This window comes from Psammomys obesus, unplaced genomic scaffold (genome assembly GCF_907164565.1).
Source record: "Psammomys obesus unplaced genomic scaffold, mPsaObe1.curated_primary_1811, whole genome shotgun sequence".
In the NCBI taxonomy this organism is placed as follows: domain Eukaryota; kingdom Metazoa; phylum Chordata; class Mammalia; order Rodentia; family Muridae; genus Psammomys; species Psammomys obesus.
The window spans coordinates 7,825,613-7,841,080 of NW_026585504.1; the positions used below are offsets into that span (position 1 = coordinate 7,825,613).

A 15,468-nucleotide genomic window follows, 5' to 3' on the forward strand; every position below is an offset into this window, starting at 1 on the left:
ACTCCCAGGGATCTCTGCCACACTCCTAAGGTTCTCTGAAGGAACACAGTTCAGCTTCTGACACTCTCTCTAGCATAGCAATGTGTGACACCTGTGTGAGCACCTGCTCCTCTCTCTCAAGACTTAGGCCCACACAGTTTTCTCAGAGCCTACCCAGAGCTCAGTCTCACAGCTGTGAGGAGCAGACTGGTAGTAGCTAAGTGAACTCAAACATTCTGAAGGCACTAACTGAAAGGATCGGTACCGGCTCAGGCCCCCCAACACCAAGTTCTCAGCACAAAGGAGATTTACTTGCCCACGGGAGACAAAGGACAGGGAATAAAAGACAAAGACAGGAGATAGAGGATGAGGGAGAAGGGGGAGGGAACAAGACCAAGAGAGGAGTGGGTATTTGTCCCTTGGGGACAGAGGACCGCTTCTGGATAGAGAGGAGACAGATGTGGCATATAGGAAAATGGCAGTTTATAAATGTAAAAGAGGAAACCTCGTGTTAGGATGGGGAGTTTAATTTTAGTTGGGCATGTTAATTAGCTGAGCTGAAGGGGGCTTTTGATTGCTGAACTTCAGTACTTTGGCAGCTGGACCTCAGTAGTCAGCCTCAGGAGGAGGAAGTGGCGAAATGAAGAAATGGACCTTGGTGGCTAGCTTTAGGAATGTAATCTGACAGTTTTTAGCAAAGCAGAAGGAATGGGGAGAAGGGCAAGGCCTGCCAGAGCCATGCTTGACATGCTCGGGCTGGCTAGAGTCCCTCCACTGATGATGTCACACTCTTCCCCCAGAGCCTGCTTTCTGGTCTATTAAAGAAACACCCCTGGAACAGGCCATGGGCATCCAGGGTAAAGGACTAGCATCTTCTCTGAACACTCAAATGATTGTCTCTTATCTCCATATTAGCTGACTTTGCACCTCATTCTTGTGAATAACCAAACCCATTAATAAATCTAAATGAGATGTATCTATGCATTAAGAAGTTGAAAAATCCGCAGTTAAGCATCTGTACTACGAAATTACTAATGTAGTTTAGTAATGTGGTTTGTTGTCATACTTATGTTCAGCTACCATCATATTAAAATGTGAAATTTCTAAACTTGTATATTTTGCCATAAAGATTCACATGCAAGAAGTGGTTCAGAAAGCGCATTCACCCTTTCACTCTGTTTTCCACTTTCGAGACTTTTATAACTGTGGCACATGATCCTTGAAGAAATGAAGCTTCTGTAGCTGTGTCCGCATGCACTTATGTGTCTGTGCTTAGCTGCAGATGTGTCCCTTGTGTACCTTTGTGTGATTGACATCAAAACAGGCTCAAGCCTTCCTTCCCTTTCACGGTCTCCTCCCTTCCAGCCACTCAGAACAGTTTCCTTTCCAACTGCACTGTTTTTCTCTCATATTAGCCAGGACATGTATATCCTAAGATTACATTTTCCCTCAGCATGAGTCTGAGATCCGCCTAAGTTACTTCCTTTTTTAATTGAATTCTTTCTTTGATCTTGAATTTTATCAGCTCTTTCTGTCCTCCAGGTGTTTCAGAGAAGTGATATGCAAACTTTTCCTCACAGACTATATGCAGCTTACATAGCTTTACACCTCAAAGCCAAATTTGTTAATTTTCATGAAATAAAAATTAAATTATCTTTATACTCATAATTTTGCATTTTTAATGTACTTTTGATACTGTGTCTTAGAACTCTCCGTAGCCCTAGATTCAAAAAACTTCTGTGTGTGGTTTCTAGAAATTTAATTTTAAAAATGATAGCTAAATCAAGAATGAGTGAATGTACACCCAAGGAAAAGGCCATGGGCATCGAAAGTCAAGCTCTGCTGTCCCATCTGAACTATGAATTATTAATTCATTGGTGAGGTTTGCATGACATGGTAGGTATGAAATTTAGGTCAAGATCAAGTTTTGTTCTTGATCTTGTCAATGATCTTTGTTGATCATTGTTGTGGTATAATAGTTTCCTCAGAGATCAAAATATTCCATTCTGCAGCAAAGCTTCTTAGACAGGAAGGTAAACAAGTGAAAATAGCTTCAGGAAGTCCCTGAAATTGACCAGATTTGCTAGACCCTGCCCTGCCAGGGTAAACAATCAAAGCTAAGAGTACCTCTCAGATAAGCCAGCCTGCAACTGAGAGGCTGCAAGGAAGACTCAGATTCGATCGGCTGCCTGAAAGCAGCAGAAACCAGCCAAGCTGCTGTGAAGAGGTGTAGACCAGAGTCACTTGGAAAGGATACTCTCCAGTGTTGAGCTGCCAGCGGGCTGTGCCGTGTGTTCCAGGTGTTCAGCTTTGTGAGCTGTCACTCATGTTGGGGTGGGCTTTGGTGCTACAGCTATTTGTGAGTCATTTCTGCTCCTGTAAGTAACCCCAATAAAACTCATTGGTTCAGCAAGTTGGATTTTAGTGATAGCTATACTGTGGTCTGTCGTGAGTTTCCTATCTCGGGTGAATAGATGTGTGTGTGTTGTGTCTTCCCAGGAAAAGTTTTGTCACATAGCTGTGGATGTGTTACTGCTCCAGCATTAGTTGTTTAAAAAAAATCTTTTTTGCATTTGAAGGCATGTCAAAGTCATATTACTAGAGAGGTCGTGGTGGCACATGCCTGTAATCCCAGTACTCTAGAGGCTGAGGCTGAACCACTGGGCTTGCCAGGGTAGCCTGGGCTATATAATGAGTCCAAGGCCAAGCCTGGTTTAAATAGTGAGACATAATTTTAAAAGCCATTTCTGTTCCTGGGTTCTGGCTTATGTCTCTGTGATTCCTTTGTCTGTTCCCCTATCCGCACCACAACATAGTGGTGTGAGGGAGTTGGGGGGGGGCAGAGCTGCCCCACAGCAGATTCCTCCCAGTTAAAACACTCCCTCCTTGGGGAGAGAAGGGAAGCTCCTAAGACCCAGAGAGACAACTTACAAGTCTCTAAAAGCTGAAGTGTGTAATATTCACCCTCCCAAGGGTGACGTAATCAGTAAATGACTCCAGTTGGGAGATTCCAACAGCAATGTTGCTGAAGTCATGCAGGGAACCCCAAGGATGCAGCTTTTAAGTCATCCCCCTTGCTGGGTGGGCTTCTCAGTGATGTGATTGTCGTTGAGGAGTCTATGCGCCTGTACATAAGTAACCCCTTAACCACTGTAAACTCCCTGGCTAACTTCAGAGACTCACGTGGAGTCATTTCTTTGGAGAGAGCTGACTCCCACAAATTGTCCACTGACTTTCAAAGGACACACACACACACACACACACACACACACACACACACCCCTTTTAAAATAGTGCAAATGCCATGTCATCCTCAGAAGTTAGTATTTAATACCACCTCTCCTCCCTTCCTCTGACCTTCTATCTGGCCCCTCTCCTGCCATAGTACCTAAGCCTTGGAAGGGACAGCACTCACAGTGGAGCATTTATCCGTCGATCTCAGCACTTGGACCAGTTATAAGACTCTAATTACTGCCGATTACTGCAAAATGAAGGTTCTCTGCCAAACTCAGATCGCAACACTAACCATTGGGCATAAACATTTAGAAGGCAAGTTGATGAGTACACCATGCCCATTTAACAAAGCATTAACAGTAGCTTTCTCACAAGCTCATACGACCTAGCTATGTTTGGCTGGTGTGGGTACCAGGCATGAAATCCTTCTTTGGAGCAGGCACGAAATCAGAAAATGGTAGTTATTGCTATAACATATTTGCCACTAATATAGCGGTGGAGCCATCTTGCCTGGTCAGTAGTTTTGCCCCAACGTGGCATGAGATCAAGATGTTTGGTATCATCAACAGAGTCTTATCGTCTAGTTCTAGTGAGCAAACATCAACAGTGGCAATGACCTGTTTGGGGGATTCTGACCAACAGCTACCTTTGGCACTGATTTTCAGGTCATGTTTTTTTTTGTTTTGTTTTGTTTTGTTTTTTGTTTTTTTTAATCGTTTAAACTAATTTTTTCTTTTTTTAAATTTTTATTATTAGTTACATTTTATTAACTCTGTATCCCAGCTATATCCCGCTCCCTCATTCCCTCCCAATCCCACCCTCCCTCCCTCCCCCTTTCCAAGTCCACGGATTGAGGAGGACCTCCTCCCCTTTCATCTGACCCTGGTTTATCAGGTCTCTTCAGGACTGGCTGCAAAGTCCTCCTCTGTGGCCCAGCGGGGCTGCTCCTCCCTTGGGGGCGGGTCAAAGAGCCTGCCATTGAGTTCCTGTCAGAAATAGTCCCTGTTCCCCTCACCATGGGAAACCAATTGATCACTGAGCTACCACGGGCTACATCGAGCAGAGGTTCTAAGTTTTATTTCAGATCATAGTTTATGACTCCTGGAAGTAACCTCATCTACCCCCACAAGTACTGGCATGCGAAATATTTTAAAAGAAATATTTGTTGCTTATCTTATTCATTTTGGATACAGAGCCTGTGTGGCACTGGCTCGCCTGGAACTCACTGTGCAGACCAGGTTGGCCTGGAACTCTCAGAGATCTGTCTGCCTCTCCCTTCTCAGTGCTGGAATTAAAGGCTGGAATTTAATTTTTTGCTCTTTGATTCTCTTGCCAAGGATCATGTTTCTGTATTACTTTTTCATGTATTTTTAGTTTGGTTGACCCTCCCCTGTCCCTTTTCTGTCCCATTTCTCATCCCCCCTTCATTAAACCTTTCTACCCCTAATATTCTTCCTTTCTAATTTGTATCACATGTTCTAAGCCCTCCCTTGCCTTCAAGAATCATTTCTCTCTCATAGCTCCCTTCTATTTTCCATGGCTCAATATACATTAACGCCCACAAAATGTACATATATAAAAATTAGATGCTATAATTTGCATAAGAGCAAGAAAACACAATGGTTGTCTTTCTGAGCCTTCATTTAATATACTGTTTTTCACATCCACTCATTCTCCTGCAAATTTAATAAGTCAGTTTTTTTTGTTGTTGTTGTTTTTGTGTTTTTGGCAGCTGAATAAAATCTCAGTGCCTAACGTATTTTCACTATCCATCTGTTGATATTTAGGTTGATTTTATTTCCTTGCTGCTCTGAGTAGAACAGTGATAAACCTGGAAGTGCCAATATTTCTGTGGTAAGACAGACACTTTGGGGTGTAAGCTGAGGACAGTAGAGCTGGGTCATAGGAATGTTCTGTTTTGGGTTAAATATTTGCATGCATATATATGTGTTGGATGTGTGTACCGAGGCCAGAGAAGGTAATGAGATATCCACCCCTAATACTTTATGCCTCATTTGTTGGGGCACAGCCTCTCACCACCCCCCTCTTCAACATGAGGCCTTCTATTTTTGAGTAAGCTAGCAGCCAGCAAGCCCTAATGCAGTGGTCCTCAACCTTCCTAATGCTGCGGCCCTTTAATATAGTTCCTCAGGTTTTGGTGACCCTCCCCCCGACCATAAAATTATTTTGTTGCTACTTCATAACTGTACTTTTGCTACTGTTACGAATTGTCATGTAAATATCTGATATGCAACCCCCCAAGGGGTTGCGCCCCACAAGTTGAGAACCCTAATAAGCTTTCTGTCTTTGACCCTCCCCCCATAGTTCTGGGGTCACAAGTACACAGGAGACCGCAGCCTGGCTTGTATGTGGGTGCTAGGTCCATGTTACACGGGTGCTGGGACCACTAAGCTCTCGTAACCATCACTCTATCTCTCCAGCCCTGTTTTAAGTTTTTTTTTTTTTGTTTTTTTTTTTTTTTTTTTTTGAGAAGACTGCACATTGATTTTCATAGTGACTACGCCAGCATGCCCTGACCCCACCCACGCCAGTGGAGGAGAAGGGCTCTGCTTTCTCCACTTCCTCACCAGCATTATTTGATGATGGCCAATCCAACTGGGGTGAGGTGGAATCTCAAACTGGTTTGATTTTGGATTTTCCTGATGGCAACTAATGTTGAACACTTTGAAAAATACTTACTGGTCAATTATTTTTTCTTTCTTCAAGAATTATTTAGCTTCTTAGGCCATTTGTTTTTCATTTCTAAATCTGAGAATTTCCTGAGCACGTTGCAACCATTTCTACCCCTCCTTCTCCTTCCATCAACTTCTTGTCCTCTACTTCCCAAATCTACAATCTCTTCTATAATTTGTTCAGCTTATTCTTTATGGATTTCATATCATGCACCCCCAATCCCACTTATCTCCCCATCCCTTTGCATTTGTCCTCCACCTTTGCAACCTACCCCTCCCACAAAGAAAATTAAAAAACCCATAAAAACTGTCTTGTTGTGGAAGCTATAGTGTGTCACAGTGTCACACAGTACACTCTTTTGTCCACAGTTTTACTTGCAAATATCCATTGCAATGAGTCATTCATTGGTCAGGTTGAGGCTTCTGGCTTCTGCTACACCATCAATACTGGATCCTCACTGGGAAGCCTCTCGGATACCCTGTTGTTACACTGTCATGGAGCAGCTTTGGGCCTGCAGGACCGGCCTTCACACGTCAGCAGTTCATCGATGGGGTAGATGTTGGAGTGGGACAACTGAAAGCCCCGGACCTGGGCCTTGGGAGTAGCTGTTCTGGGCAGCCTGCCAGCTCTCCTGCACCCACGCCCCCCGAGGGGACCCTCCAGCACTTCCCTGGCTAGCCCCTGCAAACAGGGCCAGCTCTACCGTGCTACCCAGGCAGGGTGCAGGACCCATGCTCCTCAGTGCTGCAGCCAGCAAGGGGTGGGCTCAGCCCTGTGCAGTCCTGAAACATCAGCATTGCCCCAGGCAGCAGCCCAGACCAGGGACATCCGCATGGCTTTGGTGGTGATAGAGGCCACAGACAATCGACCCAGACCCCTGCTGCTGCAGTGGCCATTGACCCAGACATGGCCCTCAGCAGCAGCATGGACTTCACTGTGGCCTCAGGTGGCAGGGCAGGTTACTCAACAGGCTGTTCACCAACCTTGTCCCTCTACTTCCACCTCTCTTCCTGGTGCCCAAACCATTGTTTCTCTTTCTCTCCCATCTCTCCACCATACCTGTACATCTTAGTGGCACCCTCTGTGGGTGGTATGAACAGGGCAGGCAGGCCTCTGGGTGTCTTCTGCCCACTCTTGTCACCTAGGGGCAGGTGGGCCTCTCAATTTTTATACACACACACACTTCAATTGGGTTATTTCCTTGTTTCCTTATTTGTGTATTCTGGTTAATCCTCTGTCGCATGTGCACCAGGCAGATTTTTCTCCCACTCAGCAGTCTGTCTCTTGACTGTTGCTTTTGTTGAATACAGCTATGTAGCATCGTGAGCTCATACTTGGCCTTCTTTCCTGGGCTACTGGAACTGTTTGCAAACTCCTTACCTGTGCCTGTATCTTGACGTGGTTTCCCTGCTTTTACCTCTGACAGTTTCACATTTTCAGGCCTTATGTTACAGATCTGGGGTTGACTCTGCTGTCGGGGGAAAGGTAAGGATCTAGTCTCATTTGTTCAAGAGTCTGTCTTTTCTCCAGTGTGCACTTTGCACAGTGTACAGCTTTCCTCTTGGGCCATCTATCAAAGTGTGTGGTTTGTCCAGCCAGGCTAGTTTTAATTGCCGTGGCTCTGAAGTAGAAGATGGAAATCTGGCCTCATGATAAGCTCTGACATCCTTATCTTCAATAAAATTAGTTTTAGATTAATGTATTTGTGTGAATGGATGTGGTCTAATGTTCAGCTACTCCTCTGATTTCCAGGAGCTCAGATGCTAAGAATTTTCCACCCTTGTGTCCTTCATGGTCTTTGGTGGAGTTCGGAACCCAGGCTTCTTTTCTTTGCCATCCAGATATACATCTTACTCATCTTGGGGTGCTCATCTGCCAGCTCCCCTTCCTCAAAACTTGCTTTTAGTACCTTAGAAGTGCTTTGGTATTTCTCAAACAGTAAGGAGCTGAATTTTGCTTTGTGAGCCAGCCAGAGTTAATTCATTTTTATTAATACAAATAATGTAACACAAATAATATAAGCCATATGATGTTAGAGCCAAATATTACAGCCAAAATAATATAACCAAGATAGTATAACTTAAATGTTATAAAATTTTATGAAAATAATGTAACTTCAGTATGTAATGTAATTTAATATGTAATGTAATGATGTAATTTAAATATAACCAAAATATTATAATGAAAATAATCTAACAAAAATAACCAAAACACTACTATCTAAATAATACGAAAATATTAGCAAAATAATATAAGCAATTATAATCAAAATAGCATAACAAAAATAATATAAGCAAAATAACATAACCTAAATGCTATACTAAAAATAATGTAGCAAAAATATTATAACCCAAATAATGTAATGGAAATAACAGAAATATAATAAAAATATCGTAAGATGATAAAACCAAAGTAGTGTTAACCATATATAACCAAAACATTATAACCAGGCAAATACAATCAAAATTTTATAATGAAACAAATATAATCAAAATATCATAACCAAGAATATAACCAAAAAATGATAAAAATATAACCAATTATAAGAAAAATAAAGTGAAAACAGTGTAACCAAAACAATATAACCAAATGAACGATGTCAGCTGTGTTCGAATTTATATGCTCTTTGTCTTTCCTGTTTTAAATCCTATGTTTGCTCTGCAGTTGTCAAGTCTGTAGGAATCACTATGAGCCCTAGGATTGGCCCTACTTGTCCTCTGAGACTCCACTTTCCTGTTCCTCAGCTTTCACAATTTTGTTCCCAGTGTTGGGCGCCTCATTCACCCACCACCTCTTCCTCACCCACTTCTTCTCCTTGACTCTCTCCTTTGAGAGTTGGGTTGTTTCCCTGTGGTAAGAGCCTGCAATTTCACGCCAGCCCCTTTCTCCTATCCTACTTTGGTTATTGCCTCAGGTCTCCACACCATAATGCTCCGTGTCTCAGTGCTTCCCATCAGCCCCTTGGAGAGATTTCCCCCTCATCTTGTGGGATAAGCCACTGTTGGATAACTTGGTAGACTAGTTGAGAGGGCTCCTGACAACAATTTCCAGAGACATTGCTTGCCCAGTAGGTGGGCCTATTCTTATCCTCCCAACTTCAGCTGCTCCTCTCTCCCCGATCCGCTGCTACCCCCTAGAGCCTGCTGCTTTTTAATTTCTTCCACCTCTGGTCCAGAACTCCTGGACTTTGTGTGACATCACAGCTCCCAGTCCTAAGTAGATGGACATAAAAGCTTTCTTGGACCCTTCAAGCTGCTATGGGAGCCAGTGCAGGATTCTCAGGGTAGGCATTTTGTAGGCTGCCCTCCGTGAAGCTTGGGGTCCAGAGGTTGCCTTGTTCAACTGTTTCACACTGCAGAGGCACATGTTCTCCCTAGGCCCTTCATCCCGAAGGAATGAGGAGAGCCAGGGGCTGTGTGATGACTTCTTCAGGTGCCTGGATCTTGAGGGGAAGCTCTGGCTTCTTGTTGAGGGGAGGGGAGGGGATGGCAGGGGTGGGCAGGAGCTACAAGGAGAGAACGTATTGTTAGGATGGAGGAGGGCAAATCCCTGCACGTCACACATAAAGCTCAGAGTGGAAGACACCATGAAGAGTAGAGTCAGTTCTCCCTGCTCCAACCTACAGGACCAGAGTAGCTGTGGCCACTGGCGCTGAGTCTTGAAATCCCTCATGTGTGTAGATGTGAGTTTTGCCATTCCAGAAAAGTCCTGGGGATGAGGCAAAACTTCTGCCAAACTGGGTGTCTCTTATAACTCGGGGTTCCTAATTGCATCTTCCCCTGCAGAGTGGATTACTCCAGTGTTTTTTATCTAGATGTGTTTTAAGATGTCACCTCAGCTCAAACTGGAGTTGTTACCTAGACAACGTGGTTTAATTTCTTTTTTCTTTGAGTTATAAACAAAGCAATACAACAGGGCCCAACAACAAGGACATGCAAATTGAAACTGTGTCGTGGGTTGCACGGTCCTGTGGATGCAATCCAGCTGGAGAATCGGGATTTAAACCCTTCCTGTACCTCAGCAGTGCTCAGACGCTCCCATCCAAAACTCCAAGATAGGGAACAGCAGAGCTTTTCCCATGTCTGCACAGCCCGGAACACAGCGTCAGGGATGCAGAGAACAGAGCTAGCCCATGCCCGTGGAGCCCCTGGCCAGGACCTCCACTCACCTGGCTCACGCGCAGCCCCATGCTCCACGACCCTGCTGGTGGTTCCCGGGCCTGGGAACCTAAGGGGTGCCCTGGCGCACCCGGCTCCAGACCCAGTGCTGTGGGTTCTGGTTCTGGATCTGAAAGGGAAACTGGAGATGAATCTGGGAGGATGGGCCCATCCTTGCCCTCCTCTGGCAGGACCCTGCCTCCCCACTCTTCCTGGCTGAACCCTGACAGACCTCTTCACACTGCTCCCGTGTAAGCCTGGCTCGGTAATCCATGGCCTGGAGGAACTCCTTCTGCAACTTCAGGAAGTCCTTGTACAAGTCTTGCCAGGTGTCTCTGCCCAGCAAGAATTGGAAAATGCTCCTCTTGGATATGGGGTCGTCCTCTTCCATGTCACAGGCGATGTAGCTGCCTCGGGGAGGGGGGGGGAGGTGCAGGTCTCTGTGACAGTCAGACTCAGGCGGAGCAAGTGGGAGCACGTAGTTGAGAGATGGAATGGGGGAGCAATGTGTGCAGGGCAACCTCGGTCTAGACCATCCCCAGGGCGTCCCTGACACGCAACCCGCAGCACCCATTCACTTCTCAGGAAAAGGAAACGTCTGTTTCCTAGTAGCTTCTTCCTTCTCAACCATTTTCATGCCATCAGGACCCTCTCTCTTTCTCCTCCCCTTCATGGTCCCTTGAAAGTTTCCACTACTCTCGTTTGAGGGTCACTACTTGGTCCTGACAGAGTGATAGAAGCTGTAAGACTTGGGATTTGGACAGACTGAGAGCTGGTCCCCAGGAGATGCTCACAGGGCCAGGAAAAAGTGGATCCTGTTGTAGAGGTGTCCCGGAAGCCCAACTCGGCCAAAGTATTCCACCACCATGGACAGCAGGTACTGTGTGGAGAGAGAGCTGGTGAGAGAAGGTAGGCAGTAACGAGAGGGAGAGAAATCTCTCTTGTTAGAAAGGCTCCCTTGGGGCCTGGACCTTCTGCATCCGATCCCACACACAACGAGGGGCTGGAATAACTTTGTTTTTGTGGATATGACCTGACTGGAAAACCGGGAAAGGATCTGGGGAGATGACAAGAATGGCCCCCACTCCGTCCTCGAGAGCAGACCTGGGTTATCCTGGCCTCACAGTCTCACATTCTCTGCCTGTCCTCTAAGGGCTGTGACTGTTGGCTCTCTGAGGCTACAGGTACCTTGTCAGTCACTCTGAAGAAAATGTCAGCTGCCAAGAAGTTCTGGACCACAGGATCCTCTGCAGAGAAAGAAAGTGTGAGAGGGACTTGGAACTCCCATCTAGTTGGCCAAATGTGCGATTGTAGGGCCCCTCTTCCTAGGGGAAGCTTCGGGAACAATGTGTGGCCTCCACACCAGCATCCCCCTTTTCTGGTGAAGACCTGTGCTTGTGGGGTTCTCTGTGTCCTTCACCAATTACCCAGGCAACTTGTGCAGTTTCCCTGACCCTCAGAAGGGCACTGTCCGATAGAATATTCTCAAGTGGTTAACTCATTTCTCTGCCACCCAACATGGCACCCCCTTGGCCACATGTGGGTCTTGAACAGTGAAATTGTATTAGAGGAGACTGAGGAGCTGACGGGTGCGGTTTAATTCGTTTAAAGAGCTTATGGCTGGCAGATGGTGTATGGGATGCTGTACCTGGGCATTTTCCCCAACCTGCCACCCTTGGTCCCAGATCTATGGCCCATATCGCCTCAGAGAGACCTTCTGTGGCTTCCTGGCTTCATAGAGCTCTCCTGCTGCTGTCTTGCCCACCTCTAGGTGTGTGACTCTCGGGAGCTCTGCTGTTAAGCTAGCAAGAGCTGACAGCAACATTATTTTGTGAAACGTTTGGGTCTTTTTGTTTTCGTGTCTCCCCGAGCATGTATCCCCAAATCTAGGTCAGTGATGTTTCCTGTTTCACCAGTTTCTACCGTCTTGACTGGTGGGGTCGCTGGTTGGCTCTGTGGGTGGAGAAGCCCCACTACCTTCATATTCATGTGTGAGCCTGTTCTCTTCTCTCCGAGTCACAGAATGGAAACACTGCCACACAACCCGGGGACCCTTCATCCACGTCACCCATGAGCACCCTGGGGAGATTTAAACCGCTGCTCCTACACTCAATTCTCAGTTTTGAGAGCTGGTCTCAAATATCCACTATCTACTCCTCAGTTCAGAGAACCCACCCAGAAGTCGGTAGAAGGATTTGAGGTCTTCAGGGCGGTAGCTGAGACTCCTCTTCTTGTTCATTTTGAGTTTTGTCCCCTCGATACGGTCCACTGTCCATATGCTCTTGTGCTTTCTCCTCTTGGGGAACTGGAGCTCTAAGGCAGCCTCAGGGGAAGCTTCAGCGGTGGCTGTGCTGGAAGCCTGTAGGCTGCTCTCCTGGGTAGCTGTGGGAGCAAAAGCTTCTTCTTAAGCATGGACATGGCCAAACCGGCAAATCTGGTGACTCCCTGACTATTACTCAGGAATTTATCGCTTCACGAGGACAAAGTGATGGGTTGTTACTCCACTGAGGCTGGCTCTTCAAGAATGCCCAGAGACGATGGACACCTACCTGCTCCTACATCCACAGATGTCTTTGTCTTCTGGACCCTCTTCCTTTTGGCTCGCTGCTCAGGGACATCCCCTGCAGAGGCAGCGCTGGAGATGGGAACAATGCAGGCCTCTGGATCTGTGGGAAGAGAAGATCCTGCATGGCCACAAGAGGGACAACCCAGACATGGTTGGGGTTCTTCCATTCTCATAATTCCAGGTGACATCTGAAGGCACCTGGGAGCAATGGCCTTCACTTATCTACAAGGGAGACTAGAAATTGAGTTACCCATTCTTTGTCAAGCACCAGATGCTTTCTGGTGTCTCTTTTCCTGAATCATTCTGCCTGCAAGAGACATGCCCCCGTCCCCTCCATGGAGATAAATGAATTTGTTGATCTTCTGTCCATAAAAGTGAACAAGGAAGTGACACCCTGTCTCATCATCACACCCCTTGTTATGGCCTTGAACTTGATTTAGGATAGTTTGGGAAGGTGGAGGGCTACCCATGGTGGCCATGCTGTTTCCAGCTTCGTTCATACTTGACAAGAATGTCAAGGGGTGCACAGAAACATACCCGTCTTGATGTCCTCCAGCTTCCTTTTTCTTTGGGCCCTCTCCCTCTTGTATCTCTGTTTGGGGACATCCCCCGAAGAAGCCAGAAAGCTGCTGACCTGTGGAGCTGCAGAAAGAGAAGAGCCCCATGTGACCACAAGAGGGACCTGCTCGGCCAATGCTGGGCTCTTCCCTGCTCATACACATTGAACAATTTGCGTGTAATGGCTAAGAGAAGTGTCCTCCCCCGCCCCCATGTGCATTTATCTACAGAGGTGGCTTCGAACTGAGTTCCTATGTACCTTTTTGGGCCAGGCAAACGCTATCCTCTGGCACCTGTGTCTCGGAGTCATTCTGCTTCCAGGACCCCTTTGGGGAGACAGATGACTTCCCTGATCTTCTGTCTGTCATAGCTACAAAAAGTGAACAAGAGGTGACCTCCTGGCTCACTAGGACACTCCTTGCCATACTCCTTTAGAACTTGACTTCGAGTAGTTGGGGAAGAGGGAGGGGTTGGAGCTTCAGCCGAACTGATCTGCCCTTCGTTCACCTGGGGACCAGAGGTGAAAGCAGCAGAGGCCATACACGCCTCTCTGTGCTCTCACAGGTGCCTTTTTCCTTTGACTTCTGATTAAGTTCCGAAGCCTTGTTATGGCATTTAAGGCAATTGGTGCAGACATAGAGGAAGCCTGGTTTTGGCTTCCCAACCAAGGAAGCAGCCCAGCCTGACTCCAAACCAGGGCTATTTCTGTGTAACCTTCTCTTTCTAAAACAAATTGAAACAGGTAGTTAACTAGTTAATGGTAGCTGAAAGCTTGCTTTTTTTTTTTTTTTTTTTCTTTTTTTTTGATGGGACTTGAATGTAGGACCTCTATCATGGAGATCTTGACCATCATTTTTGATTCCTTATGGAACTAGAATTTAGTCTGTGAGTCAAGAAGACCTCACTTTGGGCTGCAGTGATGGATCAGCAGTCAAGAGCACTGGCTGCTCTTCCAGAGGATTGCAGTTCAATTCCCAGCACCCAAATGACAGCTCACACCTGTGTGTGACTCCAGTTCCAGGCAATCCCTGTCACTCTCAAACAGGCAAAACACTAATGTATGTAAAATAAAAATAAATTCTGTATGAAAAAGGCGGCCTCACTTAGTCCTTGTAATCTGTGAAGTAAAGATTATAGTTCACCTGCTTCACAAATGAGAAGGTGATCCTGGACTTGCCTAGGGTGTGTTCCCTGGCTGTAGCCAGGCCACTGTGAATTTGCTAATGGGAAGAATGACTACTGAGGGTCCGTCATGTTTCCAGTGGGTTAGGCTGACTTTACATACCCATTTTCTTTGCCATCACCTCTTTACATAGCTCTACAAACCACTGTAAATTCACAGGCAATTAAATCTCCCTAAAAATACAACCCATGTGACCCACACCATCTTCCTTCTGGCTCCTTCTCCAGGGCTGTCCTTGGTGGACAAGGTTCTTCTTCAACATCCTCCCCTGTTCTCACTTTACTTTCCCTTTTGTTCACATTGTTTTCTGTTCTGTTCCCCTTAACCTAAAGCCTGCTTCCATTCCCACTGTATTACCAGTCGTCCATCAGCAGAGTCCCATGGATCCCTGAGACACCTCAAGCTCCTGATGCTCAGTCGAGCATAGCAATGGGTGGTGCTCACCTGTGCGAGCACCTGTTCCGCTCTCTGGTGACCTAGGCCCTCGTGACTTTCTCAGAGCCTACCCAGCACTCAGTCTCACAGCCGTGAGGAGCACACTGATGGTAGCCAAGTGAACCCAAACATTCTGAAGGCACTGTTGACATCACACCATTCCATCAGAACCTGCTCTCTGGTCTGTTAAAGAAACACACCCCAGGATAGACCGTAGGCTAAAGGCCATCTCCTCTGGACACTCAAGTGATCTTCTCTCATCCCACAGCTAACTTCCTTTTAGACTTCACCTTGTACCCAATCAAGATTATCCAAGATTACAAACAAAAGTGTGTTCCCGAAAGAGTAAATTTAGAACACACACAGTTAAGCGTTGGCCCCTCATCTGTGGTGCAAATCTATGCATCCAGTTGATCTTGTCATATTTGTCTTTAGTTCCTGTCATGATACAATCAAATCATCTTTACAGTCTTATATGCTGATTATAAGGTTGGTGTGCAGCTGTCGGAACTTATATTCACAAACCCCTTTCTCCAACTTATTCCCTTGTGAGAATGACTCACATAATCCGGTCCATACCCCAGGGAGATGGAGATTGGTAAAAGTCACCAACCTTACTTAAGTTTTCCATGTTTGCAAGCTGTGCTTATGTGTCTGTGTTT

General features: G+C 46.1%; 1 protein-coding gene across 1 annotated transcript; it reads right to left on the reverse strand.

Annotated features, from left to right (window-relative positions):
- Positions 1-10,134: 10,134 nt before the first annotated feature.
- Positions 10,135-13,825, reverse strand: LOC129689296 (speedy protein E4-like). Its single transcript, XM_055624769.1, has 9 exons — positions 13,735-13,825; positions 13,448-13,558; positions 13,168-13,272; positions 12,614-12,730; positions 12,240-12,446; positions 11,253-11,311; positions 10,859-10,944; positions 10,297-10,471; positions 10,135-10,194 (listed from the first exon to the last, which is right to left on the reverse strand). The coding sequence occupies exons 1-9, from the start codon at positions 13,823-13,825 to the stop codon at positions 10,135-10,137; spliced, it is 1,011 nt and encodes a 336-aa protein (XP_055480744.1).
- Between the last annotated feature and the right edge of the window lie 1,643 nt (positions 13,826-15,468).

Coding starts and splice junctions, on each gene's coding strand:
- LOC129689296 (XM_055624769.1), bottom strand. CDS start 13,825: ATGTCTGCACCAATTGCCTTAAATGCCATAACAAGGCTTCGGAACTTA. Junction 12,731..13,167: donor GCTGGAGGACATCAAGACGG/GTATGTTTCTGT, acceptor CTCTTCCCACAG/ATCCAGAGGCCTGCATTGTT. Junction 10,945..11,252: donor TCTTCAGAGTGACTGACAAG/GTACCTGTAGCC, acceptor CTCTCCACACAG/TACCTGCTGTCCATGGTGGT.